The sequence below is a fragment of the Pocillopora verrucosa genome, chromosome 2 (genome assembly GCF_036669915.1).
Source record: "Pocillopora verrucosa isolate sample1 chromosome 2, ASM3666991v2, whole genome shotgun sequence".
Classification (NCBI taxonomy): Eukaryota; Metazoa; Cnidaria; class Anthozoa; order Scleractinia; family Pocilloporidae; genus Pocillopora; species Pocillopora verrucosa.
Genome location: NC_089313.1, coordinates 6361559 through 6376676, shown reverse-complemented (window position 1 = coordinate 6376676; position 15118 = coordinate 6361559). Strand labels below are relative to the sequence as shown.

The 15118-nt window shown below is 39.5% G+C and overlaps 1 protein-coding gene across 2 annotated transcripts; it reads left to right on the top strand.

Moving 5' to 3' along the window:
• Positions 1-615: 615 nt before the first annotated feature.
• On the top strand, positions 616-13027 carry LOC131787510 (TRAF-type zinc finger domain-containing protein 1). Of its 2 annotated transcripts, none has more exons than XM_059104610.2 (10): positions 616-877; positions 2250-2385; positions 3121-3174; positions 4255-4948; positions 5633-5709; positions 6797-6931; positions 7665-7722; positions 8080-8147; positions 9447-10133; positions 11247-13027. In XM_059104610.2, exons 1-10 carry the CDS (start codon positions 834-836, stop codon positions 11649-11651), a joined length of 2358 nt encoding a protein of 785 aa, XP_058960593.2. In that variant the 5' UTR covers positions 616-833; the 3' UTR covers positions 11652-13027. The 2 variants fall into 2 exon arrangements, with proteins under 2 accessions (XP_058960593.2, XP_058960592.2); XM_059104609.2 differs by having other exon boundaries at positions 8077-8147.
• The last annotated feature ends 2091 nt before the right edge of the window (positions 13028-15118 follow it).

Genomic DNA, 15118 nt, shown 5'->3' with positions numbered 1-15118 from the left:
TATCAACTGGGTTATAACGTAAATTGGCCACCATAAAGAGTTTCAAAGCTGACGTTTCGAGCGTAAGCCCTTCGTTAGAGTGATGTCAGAGCGACGTGAAAGTTCTAACGAAGGGTTAGCGCTCGAAACGTCAGCTTCGAAACTCTTTACGGAGGCTAATTTACGTTATAACTCAACTGATAACTCTGAATTATCCTATTATACTTTCCCACCGATGCAACACCACATTCACTTTAGAAATCAAACTTACCCCTTTATAGGTAAATAAGAACGAGGTCATGAGAGCGTGTTGTTCAACTCAGCTTGTACCCAAGCCCCCAACACCGTCTGAAGAAGTATTTACCCCTGAATCTTGGGATCTGGGATTTGGGTCTTGGTCTACCTGTTGCCGCATCGCTAGTGTACTCTCCTTTTGTTTGAGTGATCCTTCCCCGACTTCAACCACTCCCTCCCCCTCCCCCCACCACATCCCAAATCCCCTTTTTAGTACCTCCACCATCGCTCCAGCACCCAACCCTCTTCCCCTCGCCTACGAACTCGGCGGGAAACAACAGAACAAGAACAAAGCCTACGTCAGCGTTTTCTATCAGCCAGCGGTGATTCCCCAGCGCTTATCAAAGTGAAAGTGTGTTGTGGATACAAACGGAAGAGGGGAACCACCGATGAGTACTGTTACCGTTTTTCCCTGTGAATCCTTATGAAAGGGAAAGATCGGTAGAATTTCATTGTAATGTTACCATAAACAAATTTTAGAATCCTCTTTAAATATTGTAGATAGCATGACAAGGCATTAGTTCCTCATTTGGTCTTTTGAGCGATTCACGGCTTTGAAAATGGACGAGGAGGAAGAAGTGAAAACGGAATACTGTTCCAATTGGTAAGTCCCTTGCGCTTTGTAGACTATGAACACCATCATTTGAAGAATTGTGGATAATTTTAAGCGATGAGCACAGTTTTGTCGCTTCAAATCGTATTTCTGTTGCACGCAATTTCAAAAACTGCAATGTCATTCCTTATTTTGATCGTTATTTTTTCTCAAACAAAACCTTTTGATGCTGTTTCTTCGGCGACAAACGTGTTTTTTCTAGATTGCGAGTCATCTTTTTATCGTCTTTACTCGGTGATGGTCAAGATCGACGGAAAGGCTATCGAAAGCGGAAGCATTTCAAAGCAACTAAAAATCGCATTTGTAGATATTCATCCTCCCTGATTTTCGCTCGCTAATGGTTGTTTTTTGTGATCTCATGTTCTTTATTATTTCTTTTAAATATGGAACTCGTTGTGTCTCGTCTTTTTAGTGAAGAAGTCACATTACTTAAGGTTGTAAAATTTAATGTTAATTCAATTTAATGATACTACATTTGCATTTTCATTCCGTGGTCACTGATCCAGAAGGATCACATCTGCCTGTTCAACGTGGTGAACTTTTCTTCGTTTTGAAGTTTTTTAGGGAAATCAAAACAGGCTTTTCCTTGTATGGTATTTAGACAAAATATGTCATCTTCACCGCTTTTTTTTTTCTCTCAAAATTTTTGTAGAATATATGTTGCATTCCTTTGTGCCTAATTTAGCTCTCATTGATGTTTGACCTGTCCGTTATGTAATATTATAATGTTCGCTTTTTGTTGAACCTTTATCCAAGCAGAAGTGACAGGCTTTGAATATAAATTAGTTATTTCTTCAGTGGTTGCAGTATCCACTAGATTCAGGTAGCAATATGGTGCCTGTGAATATGAAAGCGATCTTTGCAGTATTGAACACTACTTGAGCAGTAGTGAAAATAAGGCCTGAAAAAAAAATCATGTTATTTTCTCTACTGCTCAAGTAGTGTTCATTACTGGGAAGATCGCTTTCATGTTCACGTCTTTATCTGCAGTTCACATATATGATTTCTATATATTCACAGTCATTTAATGCAGAGCTTATTGGCTTTGAGTGGGAACCAAATTCCTGTTTTATTCTACATTGAATTAAAAAAAAATGGTCACAACAGCAAGTGGATCTGATAACTTCTTTGTAAACGCATACAAACATGCAAATCAGCAAGCAACACAAAGCGTGCACTGTGGTTATACATGACATGATAACCAGTGACCTTGAGTGTCCTTGACATGATAATTGTATAATCTGTAGCTAGATGACATCTCAGGTGCTGATTTTGAAAATTCACTGTACATTTTCAGCCAATTAGAAAAGAGGTAGTGTGTTGAATGTGTAATAAACATGATTAACATTTATTACAAAAACAGTAAACGTGACATCCCAGCTGCCAACTTTGTGATGCATGTCAATCATTGTCAGAGGAATCTGATGTTATGTAAGGAATGTGGGGAACCAATACCCATCTCACAGCAGGAAGAACATTTTGAAGAATACCATGCCAAGGTGGGTATTGTGTTTGGAGGATAAGGTGCAGATGTTTCTTGTTTCTCAGTTCTTTAGAGAAAAACATGCTGAACCCTATAACTCCAATGAGTGACCAAGACAGAATTTCTCCTTACAATATCAATACAATATCAAGAAAAGATGAGATGAGAATAAGGAAAATATCAATTTGGAAGTTATTAGTTGATCTAATCCAGATTCTCCAAACTGACATTATTAGAAGAGACTACGGTAGAGTGTAAGGAGAATAAGAACTTGGCAGAAGGAGATAAGGTGATTCCTCATTATTACACGATACATCTTGTGCTGTCCATAATACGACGTCATCAGGTGAACAAATGTGTGTGCATTCCAAGAACTGATGAAATGACGCACATGATTAGTACCAGCTCAGGCAGAGATGGGGTAAGATTGGCCCATCACATCTCTGAAGCAAGTATGGTGACTTATTTTTTTCCATTGTAGTTCTCAAAACAGAGCTTGGTAGGGAACATTTTAAAAAAAGCATTTAACAACTTTTGTTCCTGAGGAATGAACTTAACATCCATTGTATAATGGCTGGGTCTTTTCAAGGCCAGAACTGACTGGTAATTCCAGAGAAATGGTTGTTATATTGGGGGTGTTTAAACTGTTAAAAGTTTGGATTGGCATTGAACCAAAAATGTCTCCAATTGATGGTTGCCTGGGAACGATATTTTGCAGTTTGAGATGACTTGATATGTATTTGTTTTACAGGAACAATGTGAATGTGGTGAGCTTGTGGAGAAAATAAATCTTGATGACCACAAGGTATGTTTAAAACTATTCCATGCTAGTTTGTTTGTTCCACAGGGTTACAACAGAGTTTACCACAAAGAGAAGTTTTTTCATTCAACGCTTCACTAACAGCACTCTAAGCTGTGACTCTTTTGGTGATCCTAGAGTATTTACCCTTAAACACCAAGATCTGATTTTCAATTCTCCCCTCTTGCTTCTACTCATTCCCTTGTAAATTGGTTACAAGAATTTGGTGATCAACAACTTCTACCTCTTGAAGTTCTTGAGTATTCTCATAACCTGTTTGCAAGAAAATGAATGGATTTTATAGGGAGAATTTACATGTTAATCACTTCTGGGAGTTAAAAGGTTAAAATAATCGCTCTGACGAAGGGCTAACGCTCGAAACATCAGCTTTTTTAGCCTTTACGGTGGCTAATTTACATTTTCAACCCAGTTGTTAACACTAAATTACCTGCTATAGCAGAAGCTGCCCATTTGGGCATTTGGTGATCGATCATTTGCCCATTCGCCCATTTGGGAAACTTCTGCCAACATTTGCAGCTATGGTACAACTTTTGCAGTATGAAGACTGATGTATATGTGGTGGTCAGGATATAACTATGTCAGGAAGTTTTGCCCAAACTACCTTTCCCAATTTTTCCCTGGCCAGTTATTAAATTTTTTCTCTGACCACCACTTTATGATTTAAGGTTACCAAATGGAAACTTTGGGGGAAAAAATTGAGCTTTGAACCCTGATTTACCGGTATATGAAACAGCAAGCACAACTTAACACTTTCTCTTTTTGTATGACAACTTAGAGAGCAATTGAAAGTAAACTGACTGTTAACCCTTTAACTCTCATGGGTGACCAAGGCAGACTTTCTCCCTACAATATCAATACAATATCAAGCAGTCGGGTAGTGAGAATAATGGAAGAAATCATTAGTTGATGCAATATCAAATTCTCAGAGCTAACATAAGAATTGTTCAAGATCACCTTGAACTGGTTTTTTGTTTCCTCAACATGCACAGATTATTTTCTGTCTCAGTGATATAATTATTATAGTGCATGTAACTTACTTCTTTTCATCTGTTGTGTTAAAAACAGGAGAAAGATTGTCCAAATCGCAAAGTGGAGTGTGAATATTGTGAGTTAACTCTTCCTTTCAGTAAAATGAGTTCTCATGTGGAATACTGTGGCAGCAGAACCCAAAAGTGTGATGCATGTCACAGGTTTATTCAAATAAAAGACTTTACTGAACATGAAAACAGCGGGTGTCAATACCCAATCAAAGAGGAAAGTAAACAACTGCCACAGTCTAAGCCAAGACATGAAATTTTCAGTGGTGTACCAGTTGACATGTTTAATGGGATGGGTGAAATAGATTCTTCAGACGCAGAGTACAGATTTAATCCATTTCTTGCCGCTATAAATGGGTTTGGACAGATCCTTACTTCAGGACTTGGAACTCCACCTTTTGGTGATGCACATATGAATCCTAGGGGAGGTGCAGCTCACTATGGTTTTGACGAAAATGGCATGTTTGGAAAACATGGTGTTGTTTCTCGAGGAGCCAGCAAAGGACAAGGTTCCCAAAATCCAGAAGCTGATCATCGTAACTTTCAAGATTTTGATGAGATCAATGATGAATATGCAGTGGACGTTGATGATGATGAAATTCTTGCAGCAGCCTATCAAGCTGATGAGTTTGGATACGTTGATGGAGACAGTGAGTGGATGTCTGTGGCAGAGGTTGACAAGCATGTTCCATACACAAAGTCTACATTACTGCCTGATTCAGGTAATGGCAAGCGCTGTGCTTTGTTGTTGGGTTTAAATGCTCATTTTTCTTCTAAAGAATGTGAACTGTATAGTAAACAATTATTGTTGCAAGCATATGATAGAACTAAGAAACTACGGTGGAAACTGTATTCGGTGGTCACCCTTGGAGAATGGAGGGGTCACAGCTTAATGCAAGTTGACCCCTAAATACAGGTCTTTTCACAGAATAAAGGTTTTATAAAAAACACTTAAAAATCCCATTTTATGCCATAATTGACCACTTAATAGATATAAACTTGCTTAAAAACACTACTAACAAATTGATTTTGGGAGATAAACATGGATAAATTTTCCTAGAAGATTATTCTAAGCTTCATTTGAGCAATTCCACTTTAAGTCGCCCTTCAGTACAGGTGGAAGACTATTCAAAAAGGCTTTTGGGACTCAGTGGAGAATGACCACAACTGCTCAATAGAGGTGACTGCTTGGTAGAGGTGAAAATTACAGTAACAAGGGCAAAAAATTTGGGACTTTAAAAAGCGCTTAGTGCAGTGCAGCTTAATGCAAGCTCAACTGTATTGACAATGGTTTTGATTATTATAAAATTATTATTATTGTGCCATACCTGTATCATTCCAAGGTCATGACAGTGATCTGTTGGAAAATTTTATTGACTAAAGTAAAGAATTCATTCTTTCTCTAGACAATCTAGATAAAACACAGCTGCCCTGTGAGTTTTGTGGTAACTTATTTTCAGTGGAGTCCCTCATACTTCATCAGGTGAGAAAACACTTCAAACACATTGGAGCAAAATTTTTATGGATTACGAAGTAGTCTATGGTCAGTGGGACTCTTGTAGCCTTGTTGCTTAATGGGCAGGAATGTGAGTCAGTAGGTCCAGGCTCAAACCGTGCTTGCGTCACTGTGTTGTGTTTTCAGGCAAGGCACTTTCCTCCCTCAAAGCCCTCCTCCACTGTTTTGTCTCCCTGAAGACTAGAAAATATTTAGCAAATAATTTTGGGTGGAGACTTCATTTTCTTTTTACACCATGAACGTGACAACAAATAAATGCGTAATACTAATTCAACTTTCTCTTTGCTGGCTGACTTTTCTCTCTCCTGAGCAAGAACTGTAAAATGCATTTTTTGGGAATCAAAATGTATAACTCCTTGTCCCATAAGACAGGGCATGAAATTGCGCCTAATACAGGTGCCAATGTGACTAAATTTTTCACTTTGGCAACCAAATCCTGAAAATTTGTTGCCAAATTGGTAACTAGAATGCTTCATCATATCCTTACTTAGAGATGTAGAGAATTAAAAAGATCAGTAAAGATAAATCTGCAGCAAACTTCCTCGTTAAGTTTGTCTCCAAAACGCAGCACATGCATCTCAATCGATAACTAGACGCCAGCTTGGATTTAGGTGAGCTTGAAAGTTGTATATCATCCATTCTAGTGTCCACGTTGTCGCATGTTAAAGATCTTTTTCCTGATTTAATTTCGAAGGGTCTATCTAGAACGCTGACAGCGTAAAAAAAGGTTTTGTTTGTCTTTATAACTGGCGACCAACTTTTTTGAATTGGCTACCACTTTGAATAATTTAGGAGCCAAGTGGCTATCAGAAAAAAAAATTAATTTCACGCCCTGTAAGGGTGATTTTCATCTCATTTCTACTTGCACAATCACTCCTGAATCACACTTGTAGGTAACAAGAAAGAAGGAAATGCTTACTAACAACTGTAATGATGCCCTTGATTGTTCAACAAATTCTCCTTTTCAGCACAATAAGAAATGTATTGAAAACAGTATGGAAAATTTGCATTCTGATGTTGGGGTGTAAAGGTATTTATTTGTTGTGGTTTATAGAGTGGTTGTCAGTTGAGATCACTGGATTCAATATCTGGCGTTGCTCCACCTTTTGGCGGTAACCGTAGGAACAGGCATTACCTGCCTCAATATGATGACTCAGTGTATGCTGGGGTAGAGAGAAGGAACTCCTTTGTAAGTTGGATGACTGAGTTGGAAATCTTTTAACCTGCATTAAATTAAGAGAACCAGCTTTTTTGTACTCGAGGAGTCACGTTAGTTGTGTAAAGGGTAACTTAAACTTTTTTGCATTCCAGTGCAGCTGCGAGATTTGGTGGCCCTGTGGTTGACAAAGTGGACTTGGGGTTGAGAAGTCTGGGTTCCAGCCCTGTCTGGTCATTGTGTTTTGTTCTTGGACAAGGCACTTTACTCTTATAAAGCTAATCTTCTCCACCCACGCTAATGTTGATGAGTGAATGGTCAGGGAAGTCTGACAAACTGCTTGCAGCATTTGGCTAACATACTATTCAGGGGGTGTAGCTAGCCACTGAAACTGGGATAGGCTTTGGCAACATGAGCCACTTGGTTCATGAACTAAACTTGACTCACTTGTTGTTAATAAATTCCTCCTGGGGAGATAAGAACCCTCTAAGACTTCCTTGGCTTCCAACGTATGGCTTTGTAACTCACTTGGTAGTTGGGCCCAATCACTGAGGGGCATGAACACGAATCCCGTTGAAGCCTGAATTTATCCAGGCTTGTTTTCTGCAATGGCTGAAATTGTATTCATCTCGAAGAATTACGAAAAGCTTAAATAACATTGTTCGTTTAGTTTGTCAGGAATGTTTCTTACGGACTGTTAGTTAGAAGGCCAAAAAACCTAACTTGCCAAAAATGACATATTTGTTATGTTTTTATCGTTATTTAGGAAAGGGAATTACAAAATAATCGCACAGAGCTTGACAAGAGTGGAAGGAAATGTCCAGGTATGTGATTCGTTTTACGTGAGTTCATTGTCAGAGCAGTCGTCAACTGAGTGTCCAAAAAACTTAATAATCCCAGCAACCAATCAGAACATATGTTTACATCATCACTGGGCAATGAGGACTCAAAGTGAAAACAAGCAAACTGCATGAAGCGCGGGAAAACGCAGGCGACCAAGTCGCGTTTGTTTTGATTTTTTGCTTCCGATTGGTTGAGAGGATGGTGCAGGTTTCCTGGACCAATCACAGAGCAAAGTTGAATAAAAACAAAGCAATCCCGGATTATTTTCGACATTTAATTGAAAATTGCTCTACTTGCGTAACTAAAGTATAATATGACTCTCTTGTTTTGGACAGAAGATGACACACTTTTGCCCTGTGAGTTCTGCCAAGAGTTGTTTCCATTTGACAACCTTATTTTACATCAGGTGGGTGCTAAATATGTTGCTTGTTAACAGACTGCTGGTTGATTTGAATGAAATTTCACTCAGTTTAACTTAAGCGATACTGAAAGAGCGCTTTGAAATTGACTAAACTGACTTGAAATTGACTTGATTAAACTGACCTGAACCATAGTTATCTCAAAGGCCAATGAGATCCAAGGTAAATATCTCAAGAATAAAGGGGGTAAGTTTCTAAGGAAACTGTGGTGCTGCGTCGGTGGGAGAGTATAGCAAGCTCTGACAAAGGGCTAACGTTCTAAACGGCAGCTTTTTTGCCCTTTACGGTGGCCAATGTCAACACTAAATTACCTGCTAAATATTTCAAGAGGCCGTTGCAAACATAAAATGAAAACTGATCAAATTGGCTGTGAGCCACTGAACTTAGAAGATGAATTCTACTTATATGGATACCACACTTCCCCTCTCAAGCAAGTATGTGGAGCCTGCACTTTCAAGAACAAGGCCGCAAAAGAAACAGCGGTTGCCGCTTATTCTTATGAAAGTGTTTGAACTCGGTTTGATACCGGTTAAAAAGTTGATCAAGGTGATCAACCAAACTAAACAAAACCCAACCCAACCCAACTACAGCACCCCAGTCAACCAACTCTCAAAGGTTGATCGCTATAGAAGATAACCAGAAAGTGAACAAGTTACGAACATTTAAACGTCGCATGTGGCTGGATGAGAGAGTGGCATGAGTTTTTAGAACGAGTTTTAAGAAAAAAGGCTCAACCGAGTTTCGAGAGTTATGCTGGACTTTGCCAGTAATGATTTACTTTGCTCTCTAATTGGTCAAAACAACTCGCACCACTTTCTCAACCAATCAAATCCAAAACTAAAACCAATCGCGACTTGTTCATTCGCGTTTTCTCACGCCTCAGGCAGTCTACTTACCACTACTCTTAGTTTTCATGTAGTTGGCTGCTGTGCATAATTCCTTTCTTCTGATTGACGTTTCAAGCGTTAGATCGAATGACGAAGGGCTAACGCGCGAAGCGTCAGCTTTGAAACTCTTTAAGGTGGCCATTTTACGTGACCAACTCAGTTGATAAAACCAAAATTATCTTGTTATACACCCCCATCGACGCAGCACCACAGTTTCTTTAGAAGCTTACCCTTTTCTTCTGATTAGCCTTTGCGACTACTTTAGTTTTGGTTGAGGTGTTATGGTTACACGACACTAAATCGAAAAGCGATCTTTAATTAATCATAGAGCGCGGCAAAGCCAAACCGCACTTTTGGAAATTCCATCATTGTAATTGGCCACAAATTCCACTCTCTTAGGCTGTTTGTGACGCAGGTCCAGCAAGCCGTGCTCCTTCGACATTACCCCCTCTCAACAACTCGCCTTCAGCGTTATTCGATGGCTCGACACAAGGACCTCTTCCGAGCAAAACTAGGCCAATTGTAAGAATTGGTTCTAAAAGTCGCCCCAGTAGACCGGTGTACGAATCGAAGAGAAGAAGCCCAAAGTCCTGGGACGATTTTATTCCAGGCGATCTCGACAGCAGAGAGTTGACGCCTGAAAACTCCAGCCCTAAAGTGAATTTTACGCCGGATGACGGCAGGGCGCCAGGAAGAGATGTGAGGCATAAGTCTGAGAAATATAATGATCGAACAAGAGAACCAGACAACGTTCCAATGAATAACGCGCTCAAAAGACCAGAGCGCAAGACAAGAGAATCTCGTCCCATACGCGGTCAGCCGGTGTTAAGAAATAACGACTTGGTTACAAACAAACCTCCAAGGGACTTAGTGCATCATGGTAAAGATCGAATGGTTCACAGCAAGGAGCTAAAAAGACAGCCTGAATCGAGAAGCGATGCCAGCACACTCCACAAGACATCTGCAGCGAGATTGCGAGAGGATGACTCGTATCTGGGAAAAACAAATTCAGGATCCAAGAGTAGTTTGACGACAGAAGTGACAAAACCTCCTGCGGTTCGGCAGATTGAAATCACGGCTCACGTGGTAAGTATAAGCTAACCTACCAAAATTACTGTTTGCATTTGTTCCCATACAATCCAAGCATCCTTTACAGAATAGCGGATTGTGCTCACATGGTCTGTACATGCAGCGTTTATTGGCTTTCCCCAAATTTTCAACCAAAACGCGAGATATACCTCAATATTAGTATCCTTAACCCTTATTAAGAAAGTGTGTTTAACAATCAAGAGCTTTTTTAGTTGGTGATTATTTCCTTTATTCTTGAGACCATAATTTTTGATTCCGGGGTTATATTGTATCGGGAATCAAAGGGTGAAAGAAAGAAGTCCGGAATGCAATGCCAAGAAAAGGGTCGAATTTAAAATGTATTTGTTTATTCCTCAAGAATTTCGGGAATTGCTCGACGTTGTTACCGTCTCTTGAGGCACCAGACCTCAACCTTAGCATTCGTTCAGTTTCAAATATAAAATATAATTAATTTGTCCGTGGGTACCCAATCTCAGACTTGACGATTTCACGTTATTAGGGAGTTTAAGAAAACCACGACGGCAACGTCGATGAACCTCATTAATTTTAGGAAAAAGGAAAGTGCGTCTTCTACTGCTTCTATTTTTACCATACTGTGATTGACTGTCAAAGGTTAAGGGAAATGTTTCCAGACTCAGACCATTTAGTTTTTATTCGCTGCCTTGAGGAATTTCGCAGGACTAGTGAGGAACCGCTAAATAGATAATGAGTACTTGTATTGGTACTGACGTGATTTTGAGTGCAATTTGGTGTTAATAAGTACAAGTAAATTTTTCAGAAAAGTACTTCTTACACCAAATTGCAAGAGAAATCATGTTATTACTTGTCAATAATTTACATGAATAATATCACCGAAAGTCCAGACAGACGAAATATTGAAAGCGTGCGCGTGCTAATTGTAATTTGCACTCGTGTTACAGCTTTGTACTCGTGTTATATGGAATGCACTAGTTTTCAGCCAATTAGAAGCGCGTAACTATTTCATGTACATTATTTTTCAGAAATATAAAATCGTTCTGTTTTGAGGTTTGTTAACATATTTTTTAGATGGCTTCATTATTTTTACCTTCACTCCCAGTTGTGTGACATATCCCTCTTTACAATTTTCAGAAATCCCGTCAAGCAGGAACGGTTAATGAAAGGAGAAGGAGAGATTTGGAACACAAAATGGGTATTCAAAACCACAGATCCGAAGAAACACGGAGTAAACTGCGACCTACTGACACAAGCTCGTCTACCTCGCGAGTATCTACCTCCGTCAGCAATAGAACCAAACCTACCGGGCAACTACCACAATTTAATCAGCCTTCATCCAGTGGTACTGGCTCATCAGCTCAATCATCGTCTTCCTACTCACGTAGAAACCCATTAGCACTTTATTTACCAGAGCGAGAAGCTCGCCCCAATAGGGGAAAACCACGCTCTCAAGGACATCCGGAATCTGTTCGACCAAGTAATACCCCAGCTTCCACGGCGCCGAGGAAATCTTCTTCGACGAGAAAGAAAATAGTGTGATGGCCTGGATTAAGCTCCATTTGAAATTGAATATAGACAACATTGTGATACAAAACTTTTAATGTTGAGTATTGTGTTTCGTCTCGTTCGCTTCACAAGCTGGTTAACAATCCATCAGTGTCATTTACAAGTCACCTCTGAATCGAAATGCTTCTGCCTTTTCGATTTAATTACGATTTTTCATAACGATTCAATATTCATTGGGATATTTTTTTTTTTACTGCAGCTTTCTCTTCAGGGCGAGGACGAATATCTTTTTCCAGTCACTTATTATAATTTGCGAACCTTTCTTCTCACAACTGTTCGTTCATATTATGATTAATACGATACGGGATTATTTAGCACAACCAAACACTATGGGGTGTGTGTGTGTGTGTGTGTGTGTGTGTCTCTTTGATGATGCTACTGGTATTCATCGGCTCATAACTAACACGTGACCAGTTCATGGAATTTTGAAGCTCAGTGGCTAAAGTCGCCAAACTGAAATACAGTGAAACCCGTGTTAAGTGGACCTCGTATTCATCGCCACACTTAGGGATTTTAGAGGCCGATCGCTTATTAAAATCGTCAGGTATGCTTAGTAATGCGGTTTTCTCCGATCGCCGAAATCGGTGCATGTAATTACCGATGTCTGCCATGCAAAATATCGGCGATTTTTGCTGGCGAACATATTCGCTGCGATCAGCGTCATGAGAAATTTGTGACTAATTTTTATGCGCTCACGATTTGGTGTTGCATTTTTTTTAACTTCTGAAGCGGTTATTTCGGGACTTGGGTGTTTATGTATCCACCCGAGAAAGTCAGACTCGAAAGGTTTCTCGATGGTGAATCATCTTGCAAATTACAGAGCCTGTCTTTCGCGGTCACCACTCGTAAGTGAGTCTCGCGAGTGAGTCCCGCGAGTGTCCGCTTATTCCAAGTTTCACTGTAATTTATGGCGCATTGTTTGTTATTGATAATTGTACAATTTTTTTTAAGAGGGTTGGGGTTCTGGTAATGTTGAAACGAAAAAAAGGAAAAATGGTTCCCGCACAAAGTGCAGAATTTTAAGGCTTGTTTCGACCGCTTTGAGCAATTCTGATGTATAAAAGCCTACAATAATTACCTTTTGTATAAGTGACGTCAAACTCATAAAAAAAAACCTTCGCATTCGATGCAGGTCTTTTTTGATTGAAGTGTTTCCATCTACCAAGCTAGGTTTTGGTGGAAAACACGATTCATATTTCTTTGTAATAAAAAAGACAAAGTAGGTTGTTTAGTCCGAAGGAACACGTACAGAGTACGCTACAGAATTCCTGTGGTATTTCTGTATTCTCTTTGTAGTTGTTAGCGTGCTAATGATAATTAAAAACTTTTTGAAATAAATTCTTAGAATACGCTGACAATGTTGTAAAGTTCGATTTTGTTGTTGCTCTACGAAGGAGATTTTTCTAAAAACAGAAAATTGTAATCAATGTTAATTGTCCCATGTAATTTTCGGATCAATATCAGTATCTGGGCAACTGTCCACCTACCCCTCCCCTAACCCACCAACAGTCAATTGATAACAAGTTAGGGTTAATGTAGGGTTAGGGGAGGGGTAGGTGGGCAGTTGCCCAGTTATTGATATTTAATTTTCTTTAGTTGTATATGCAAATTGACGACCAGATTCTGAGCGTTGGATTCCTAACGATTGTCGTGCAGTCGACTAGGGTGAAGCCCAAATCAACTATCACACATAGAAATGAGCCAATGGAACAGAGTAATTTTCAGTGATTGTCAAAAGTATTCCGGGGTTGCATTGATTATTCTTCCCCTAGCTCTGTGATTGGTCCAGAAAACCTGCACCACACTCAAACAGTCAAATGCAAAACTGAAACCAATCACGACCTATTCACCCGCGTCTTTCCACGCTTTAGCCTTAATTTTCCTTTGAGTTATGATTGGCTTTTTTGAGATATTTTCCTGATATCTGATTGGCCGTCGTGACTGCATTGGCTTGAGTTTATTACTGCATTGGCTTAAGGCTTGATTTACTTTGAGTACTGATTGGGTTTTTTGATATATTTTCCTGATTTCTGATTGGCGGTCGTGACTGCTTTGGTTTCAGTTTTACGACAATCGAAAAGTGCTCTGATCTCATTGTTTTGGTTTATTCGTTCAAAACCTAACAACTATATGAGGTTATTTTGTTATGTTTACAATCGCACACTGGAGGGCGTTTCGCTTTACTCATTCTATTGTAGTATGGATTTATAAGCATTCTATCACAAATGCTGCGATGTGATTGGCTAAACCACTCGCTATCTATTCGTGATTATTCGTGATATATAGAGTGGAGTAAGTAGCCTAACATCGTGAAGTTGAAGACAAAATAAATGATCAACATGAGCCTATCTTGTTGTCAAGTTTTGAATGAAAAATATTCGCTCTTGATTTCCTTGCTCGATAATTGAGTTTCACTTTGTTGAGTTGATAATCTTATTGTTATGTTGCAGTGATTGGTGTAGTCAATCAAATTGAACCAACTGTGTTAGACCGCCTGTAGATTTACACATATTTGTGGTACTGGGCTCTAGGTTAGCCTGCACGAATGCTGTAAGTTATTAGCCAGCGTTTCTAAGCCTGCGATCTGAGTCCTTGAGCATGGCGAGCCAACGAAAGGTTTGCCAGGGGTCTGGCACTAATAGTGCCACTAACAGAGCCAGACCCCCGACTAACCTTACCCATGACTCGTCTCGAAGATTCTCGCTGACGGAGAAACCCGCGTCGTACAGCACTAATATTGAGGGCTTAGGGTAAGGACTCCACTTTGAGGCGGACCTCACTTAATATTCCTGTCAATACTCGTCCCAGGGCCTTGCTTCTCTACCCAGCAACGAAGACAAAAACACTGGGCCTTGGATTTGATGAGTATGTTAATTAAGTGATTTCGAGGCTATGGCTTAAAAAAGTCAAGTTTAGGTTTTGCAGTACTTCGATCAATAATTTACGATAGCAACTTTGTAACGGAACCTATGGGATAATTTTTTCGCAGTTGTCAACTGGTCGTACATATTTACACACATTTTTATTCTACACACCTGTTACTGGAGTAACTACGTCATTGTTTGTACATAATTTTCAACAGTCAATCTTATCATTCCTGGACTCTCCTCGATAACTTTTGCCTATAAATAGCTTTTTGGCGATTTTCTTCCCTGCCAAACCATTATTTAGACTGCTTTCCAGTTAATGCGAATTTTCAACAAAACCGAATGGGGGGAAAAAATCAGTGAAAATTTGTGACATAGCACTTAAATGCCCCTTCTTGCAGTCCAACTTATGTCACCTTTTTTTTTTATTTAAGGTAAGTCGGAATCTAAGGTTGAGTCAAAAAATATTTTTAGAGGAAAGCGACTGAGCATAATTTTCCATCAGTTCAGTGTATTGTCAAGATTTGTAGCCAGCGATTCACGAAGTGAAGTTGTCACCTGCACAACCTGTTG